Source organism: Mastomys coucha, unplaced genomic scaffold (genome assembly GCF_008632895.1).
Source record: "Mastomys coucha isolate ucsf_1 unplaced genomic scaffold, UCSF_Mcou_1 pScaffold4, whole genome shotgun sequence".
NCBI lineage: Eukaryota > Metazoa > Chordata > Mammalia > Rodentia > Muridae > Mastomys > Mastomys coucha.
Window position 1 is genome coordinate 17,123,080 of NW_022196910.1, and position 8,280 is coordinate 17,131,359.

The 8,280-nt window shown below is 40.5% G+C and overlaps 1 protein-coding gene across 1 annotated transcript in view; it reads right to left on the reverse strand.

The window, feature by feature from the left end:
* Positions 1-219: 219 nt before the first annotated feature.
* Slc17a8 (solute carrier family 17 member 8) overlaps positions 220-8,280 on the reverse strand; it is a 50,437-nt gene continuing 42,376 nt past the window's right edge. The window contains exons 11-12 of the mRNA XM_031349259.1: positions 4,445-4,572; positions 220-2,647 (exon numbers count right to left, since the gene is read on the reverse strand). Of these exons, the coding sequence (XP_031205119.1) occupies positions 2,303-2,647; positions 4,445-4,572 (473 nt within the window). The 3' untranslated portion in view covers positions 220-2,302. The remainder of the gene's footprint in view (positions 2,648-4,444; positions 4,573-8,280) is intronic.

Below are 8,280 nucleotides of genomic sequence, written 5' to 3' on the forward strand. Positions count from 1 at the left end.
TAATTGATTGAAAAAGTACAACCACAACTTTATTTCAATAATCCAGCATCCTCAGGACTCCTCCCACTGGAATCCACACTCCACTCCGGAGGGTAGCTCTGCAAATGGACAGCAAGAGCGAGATCTACAAGATCTGGCCTCTGTCACTTGTCGGTGCTGTGCAAGTGTAATTAGTGACCCAGTGCAACCCACACAGAAATAACATCACCACAGGGCAACATGCTTTATAGTGTTTAATGCCATCATCCAGCCCACCATTAAAAAATACATATCATACACGCAGGTTAAAAGCAAAATGTGGTATTTCTGCATGATGTCAATACTAACAATAGATTGTGTCATACTCTACATTACCTTCATGATCATCATGAGGTTTCTTTTTATACTTATAGTTATTATCCTTTATTAACACACAAAGAAATAAACACTATTTTTCCTAATTCTTTTTTTACTGAGAAAACAGTACAACTTTCATAATAAACTCTGTAGCCAATGCATGAAATGACATGACACTCTAGAATACATAGTCACACAGAGTTAAAGATAACGCTGATGTGATAGCTATTTCTTGAGTGCTTCTTTATGCCCAGAACTGCTCTAGGGAACTTACATGGATTCACAAAATAAGGAGATTTAACAACATCTGATAACACAAACTATCTACAAGTGATATAAAGAACATTATTTAATGGGAAATCAGCTCTTCTCTTTTAAAGTCTTTTTATAAAGTGCCTTATAACTCTGTAAGTGTAACAAGGGTCCAGAAATAAAACAGAAAAAAACTAGAAAATAAATATTATGCAAGTAAATTTATGTTTTATCATCATATTAAATTTTCCTCCTGAAAATAGAAATAAAAATTTCAAAACTAAGGAGCAAGAAAATAATTCAATTTTCTAATATGCCCTTACATGCTAACATTACATTTCAAATGTATTTAGACAGTATCCATGTTATTGCCCTACACAATCACAGATGAATTCTTCAATACCAATTATAGGCCTGGTTTTCTCAGATATTTTGACTGCAGCATTTCTCTATAAAATTGCTGCTGTTTTTGTTTTCTATGAATATTCCAGATGGAGTCATCATGAGTCTTTTAGGCATAGTCTTACATCATCTGACCACACTTTCCAAGAAAGCTGGTGACACACATTTGTTTGAACATGATTCTTTCATGAGACTACTACCTAGTCTCCCCTGAACCTGCTTCTTAGGTATTAAATGCCTTAGGGGCTTATAGTTAACTTGAGACATTATTTAATCAAATTCCTGATGCTGTAGAGGGTTTAAATTTAATGGCCAATATTTCACGTACCTCTTTTCAACCATTCCTGGAAACTGAGCTATCTTGCTTAGCTTTATATAGTTTACTAGTCTATGACTTAAAAAAAAAAAAGCCATTGATTTACCACATTGTTTAGTCCAACAGGTAATATAATACCTTAAGGGTCTTTGATTCTAGAACTTCATATGTTTGAATTCCCTCTGCCACATTAGTTTAAATATTTACATATATACAAACATGCATGCGAGCACGCAAGCACGCACATGCACACACACACACACACACACACACACACTTGACCAAACATGGAACTACCCACAAAACAGCTGATTCCAGTTTTAGTTTTTGCCATTGAAAATGTCCCTACACTGAGATGGACCCTCCCATCCTTCCTTCCTTACTTACTCCATTCCTTCTTTCCTTCCTTCTTCCTTCCTTCCTAAAACTCCCCCTCATCTGCCAGTCTCAGCCTAGGCCCTGAGAGGACGACCTTGGGTAGGGCCAACCTATTGTTTTAGTGTTCTTAGTTTAAAGTGGGTATAATAACTGTGTTATGGTGTGGAGGTTAAGTAAGAATGTTCATAAAGCACCTGGCACAACCCAGGGCCCCCGTGAATGGTTCCCTTCATTAGGTTTAGGACACTCTCCTGTACATGGGTATCCTAGGAGATATGGTGGCAACCACCACCTACTCTTCTCCAGACCAAAGAGGGATTTCTTCCAGCATTTATTTGAGCAACAAGCTACTCTTTATTCTTCTAGCCATATCTTCCTGAATAACTAGTTCTTTTGAGAGAAGGCTCAATGGCCAATGGCCAATCCACCCCCAAAAAATATGATCAACTATTTTATCAACTGAGATCATACTCCCATCTTTGCAAGAAGGCATTTTTTCTTTTCTTTGTTGTTGATTTAATCTCCCCTTCCCCCCGATTTGGCCTCCTGACAAGCCAAGGTATGGGAAAGGCAATGGGTGTGGATACTTTTTGTTGTAAGCTGAAGGGAAGATGGATGTTAGGATGTTTCTGAGAAGTCTCCTTCTTCAGTCTGGTAGGGTGATGGCTCCTCCCCCTCGAAGGCAGCTTCTCTCTGTTGTCTCCACTCAGTCTTCAGGACCTCACAATTCTGGGTGGTGGCTCCATAAGACATCTTCTTTTGGGGACTTACGAATGCCTCGTGGTTGAGTTCTGTCTCCTCAGCTAATTCATCTTGGTCAATGATTCCACATTTCTCCTCAGAGAGATTCTCTGGATCAGCCCAGTCCTGTTTTTCCCCAGAAGCAAAGACCCCATAGAAGATGACTCCACTGTAGTGTACCAGCGCTGCTATGAGGAACACATTCTGCCATTCCTCCCGGGTCTAACAAAGGAAATATAGTGGCAGTTAATGGATTAAGGTAAGACAGAGGTTATGAGTGAGCCCTAAGCATTTGCCTCTCAAAGACCACATTGTGCTTTCACATAGACTGTAGACTTGTATTAGAATCAACATCCAGAACCTATACTTCATTTAAGTGCTTGAAAATGAAAGACCACTATGAGCACCACTTTAATATAAATATAATGATATATTAAAATATTAAAGTAAATATGTAAAAAATTACAGGTCACATGGAATTGAGGGGATGGCTCAGGGGTTAAGTGCCCTGTGTGTCCTTGCAGAGGAACCATGTCCAATTCCCAACATCCATATAATAGCTCACAACCATCTGTAACTCCAGATGCAGGGAATCTGATACTCTCTTCTGTCTTCCATGATATGGTACTTATATTCACAAGCAGACAAAACTCTCACTCGCATAAAATAAATATTCTTAAAGTTAAAAATAAGTTTAAAAACCACAAAGGCTTAATAATGACTAAGTACCACATCCTTGAAGGTTTGGAGTTTTTTAAAGTATGTTTGTGGGTATTTTGTCTACATGTAGGACTGTGAAACACATGTGTACTGGTGCCAAGGAACCCAGAAGAGGGCATCAGTGGTTAAGTGCCCTGAAGGTTCTTGGAGAGGACCCAAGTTCAGTTCCCAGCACCCACAGCATGGCTCAAACCATCTGTAACACTGGCTCCAAAGGATGTGATGCTGGAGTTCTAGTGGTTGTGAGCCATGTGGGGGCAGGCAACTGAACCCCAATCCTCTTCAGGAACAGCAAGTGCTCTGAGCTTCTGACCCATCTCTCTAGCCTCCTTAAAGGTTCTTAAGAAAGTTCATTAATGTCTTGTTTATTTTCTCATAAAAGAGGAGGACAGTTGCACCATACGCGTGCGTGTAATGCATGGAGACGGGCTACCCAGTGTTAGCACTAAAATCATAAAACAGCCTTAAAGAAATCATTCATCTTGGTTGCCTGACTTTCTTTTTTGTGTCTCTAAACAATCTCTGGTGTTTGCTGACAGGAGCCTGGTAGAGCTGTCCCCTGAGAGACTCTGCCAGAGCCTGACAAATACAGAGGAAGATGCTCACAGCCAACCATCAGACTGAGCACAGGGACCCCAACAGAAGAGTTAGTGGAAGGACTGAAGGAAAGGGGTTTTTAAACCCTTAGGAAGAACAATAATATCAACTAACTGGAACTCCCCCTTCCAAGAGCTCCCAGGGACTAAACCACCAACCAAAGAGTATACATGGAGGGACCCATGGCTCCAGCTGCATACGTAAGAGGATGGCTTTATCCAGCATCAATGAGTGGGAAGGCTCTTGGTCCTGTGGAGGCTCAATGTCCTGGCATAGGAGGATGCTAGAGTGGAGAGGTGGGAGTGGGTGGGTGGGTGATAAGGGAGGACCCTCATAGAAGCAGGGGGAGGGGATGGAATAGAGGGCTTTTGGAGGAGAAGAGATACAACATTTGAAATGTAAGTAAATAAAATAACGAGTTTAGAAAAAAAAAACCAATCTCTCTGGCCTTTACTTCTCTTCCACAAACATTTATTTCTTAGCTAAGAAGATGTGGAACTAGATAGCAGTTAGTCTCACTGCCATAGGTAACCAGTGAAGCAGAAGGAAATGAAGAGGAGGAGGAAGAGCATGCAGTTGTTCAAGACCTAGTCAAGGACAGGGGCACACACACTGATACAATGGGCTGAGTCGCCGAGTTCTCAAGTTCGTGTGGGGCTTCCACCCTGATACTGCAGCCCATGCCACAGAAGAGATCCTTACCTTGTGCTTGGTCATTGCGCCAACAATGAGGGGACAAACCATTCCAGAGAGGGTTCCCACGCCATTTGAAATCCCCATGAGGATGCTGGCATATCGTGGAGCAATGTCCAGGTGGTTGACATTGAAACCTATGGTAAAAGCCGAAACCTCGAAGTCAGAGTTGAGACAGAATTCCTAGTGCCCTTTGGGAAATGTGTGGTCATCAATCAGTTTGATCCCCTCTACTATATGTTTAGTGGATGTTCTACCAAGAACCTCTGGTTAGATATTGCCAGACTGAGCCTTCACAAAGTGGGACTATATGTGCTAATTAGCAATGTTTCTATGGGCACTGGAATTAGAGCAAATGTGCCCAGAAGATCTGGAACTCCAAAACCAAAAGAACCCATGGCCTAAACTGTATCCATTTAAAGCAAACAATCAAATCCTATAGAACAGAACTTGATCTTCCAATGTGGCATCTCCCAACCCACCACTAAAGGTCCTAAAAGAGACTCCATTGTTGGCCCATGATGTATTACAAAGGATGTTTTCTAGTGACTTGCATAAATATAAGCAGGAATCTCATTAACTTAAAAAGGATCTTCATGTTTCAAGTCTGTATGTTTGAGCTCAAAGCTTATTTCTCATGTGCAATCAAGTAGAGAAAATAATCTTACTATTTATCTGTAAAAGGTGCTGTGACATGAGACGTAGGAAGTATATAGATATGAATACCCATAATAAATAGCTATGTTATTCTAACCACACAATACCATGGCAAGCAGCTACACTACTCTAACCACACAACACCATGCGAACATCTACGCTACTCTAACCACACAACAGCTGCTGGGCTATAGCTGTTGCTGCCATTACTGAGAAGCATCCCCCTGTGTCCCCATGATGAAGATCTTCTATCAGAAAAGATACTGCTGCCACTGCTAATCCACCACCAGAAAGGAAGAGTAAATCAAGTGAAGGGGGCAGAGGATAGACAAACATTGCAAGAAGCTCAAGTCCCCCAGAAACCACTCCTGGCCATATGACCTAGGAGTACCATTTTGGAATTAGACCTCAGCTCTGATATCTTAACTGAGATGCTAATCCGGATTAAGTATTTAGCATCCTTGGCCCTCAGTTTCTTCATCTACAAGTTGGAGTGATCATTCTTATAAAACTGTTACAGAAATTAAACTAAATAATAGTGTGCTAAGTAAATCGTAACTGGAAGTGAAAGTTGGATTCACTCTTTTCTATTTAATTTGTTTTAAGTTCACCTTCCATTCATTTATTTTATTCATTTAGAGATAATGTCTCAGGTTAGTCTCAAACTCACAGACCTAAGCTATTCTCTTGCCTCAGCTCCTGAATACCTAGAGTCACCAGCATATATGGTGTCTAGCATACCTATGGATGTAAGGCATAGGCAGCCATCTGTCCTGTATCTGCCCAATAGGAATCACTCAAACACTCATGATTACTTAGCAGTTTAAGCTTACTGAGCGTATAGCAAAGGATTCTGGGTTTTGTTTGGTTGCACGTCCACTTCCTTTTGTTATATGGGCTACTTTTTATATATTAAATTTGCCCCTTGACACTTTCTTTTTTAAAAAATGGAGCTCAGCTATTTTATTTCTAGTTCTGAGGGTGTGTGCATGAGTCTGCACATGAGCATAGATATCTGCAGCAGGCCAGAAGGTAGCGTCAGATCCCCTGGAGATGGACTTATGGTGATTCTGAGGCACCAGACATGGGTTCTTAAAATAAAACTCAGCAAGCACTCTTAACTGCTGAGCCATCCCCCCAAGCCCCGCCCTGTTCTTTGACAATTTCATACATGTATATAATATATTCTGATTAGTCTCACTTGCCACCCCTACCTGCCTCCCCTCTGCTCTACAAATCCCTTCTGCACACTTTTGTCTGTTTTGTCTTTATAACCTGCTGAGTTTAAATAGGCTTTCTATTTAAACATGGGTTGAGAGCTATCCAATAAAGCCTGGAGGTCTTTATTGTGACCAGTGTACAACTCGGGCAATGACTCCCCTCTCCCAGAATCTTCAATGTAGCAAATAGTTGAAGAATGAAGGGAGGGCCCGTTAGCCCTTCACCTCTTCACAACTAGTTGCTGGTTTGGTTTTTAATTCTCTGTTCTGTACCTCCCCACACCCAAGAGAAAATCCTGAAAATAGGCTTTAAAATAAAATTTTCATTCAATCTGGGTAACTCTCTCTACATTCAGGGAGACGTTTTTAAAAACCTGTTCTGCAATAAATACACCTCTTTCCGATCAAACACTGGTACAAAAGTACCAGACAATTGGAACATAAAACAGCTGTGTGATTAGTTAATCTTACTGTGATTTGAGTGCAATAAATACTTTATTAGAAAAGAAACCAGAGATAAGAGGCAATTAATGGGATTATGGAGCATTCTTCTCTGATACAAAGCCAGCCTGGGCATTACATACAGCTAAAGAGAGCTCAAGGAAACCCGTTAGGTTTCTATCTACACAATGCTGGTGTTCTAATGGGAAAGTCACCAAGAAATTGGGGCACTGATAGATTTTTGTAGCACACAAAAATATTACATGACATCTGAGAGAATTATAGGCAACTGGGGAGCTGGAAATAGGAGACATGGCCTTCTCCAGGGAAGAACACACCAATTGGCTGTCTAGCACCAAACTATCAGCCATGAAAACTCACATACAAGTAGCATTATACAGACTCATCAGTTATATTATATAGGAGTGTATGTGTATATACATGTACATATATGCATGCAAATCACAGTTAGTAAAACAAATAGGCTATGAATTTGGAAGAAAATGGGGAGGTATATGTGGAAGGGTTTAGTGAGGAAAGGGAAGTAGACAATGTTATAGTTTAATTATAATCTCAAAAAAAGTTAAAAGGGGGTGGGGGATGGCCAACATGGGGTAGGTGCCTTAAGGCGGCTGCTATGGTTAGAAGAATGGGATTGGGACTTTTTTTTTAATCTCTTCTTGAGAATGAGTTGGCAGTCCTGAAGAAAGGAAGCAATGTGAACCTGAAGGTTTCTCAGTATCTCTGGGGACAGGATATAAATCTCCTTTGTCTAGCAGACTTATTGAGAGAAGATTTCCATCAGCATCCTCCTAGACGCACATGAGGATTGCTGTGTTCTCACTAGTCAGCATACAGACAGTCATCAGGTACAATGACACACACGGGCCTCACGGTGGGAGGCAAAGGCAGGAGAATCCAGAGTTCAAGGCTAGCCTGGGCTATATAGGAAGCCCAACATCAAGCTGAGCTACATAGAAAAACCATGGTCCAAAAGGTTTTTCTGGACCATGGTTCAGTGACAGAGGACTTACCGAGACTATATAAAGTTCCTCAAAAAAAAAAAAAAAAAAAAAAAAAAAAAAAAAAAAAAGCGGTGGTGGCGCACACCTTTAATCCCAGCACTTGGGAGGCAGAGGCAGGCGGATTTCTGAGTTCGATAATAACGACAACAAAAAAGTGTAGATGTTGATCCAGGTCACTCTGCAGAGCTTGTTGGAAAAGGAGAATCATATGCTCTACTCTAGATTTAATAAATCAGAAACTATATTTTGTTAGGACCTGGGGTAGCTTCTATGTACACAAACATTTGGGAAGCATTGGGCCCATAGTATTCAGAGTAATTAAACAAGGATAACAGTAAGTGCATAAAACTTTACTCCTTGTGAACACTGTGGTAAGACCTTTGAATAGCTGATTTTCCCAAAAACATAAATTTTATAAGGGTAAAGATTTTTTTGTTTTTTTATTAGATATTTCCTTTATTTACATGTCATATATCTCATTTCCCAGTTTTCCCTCCAAAAA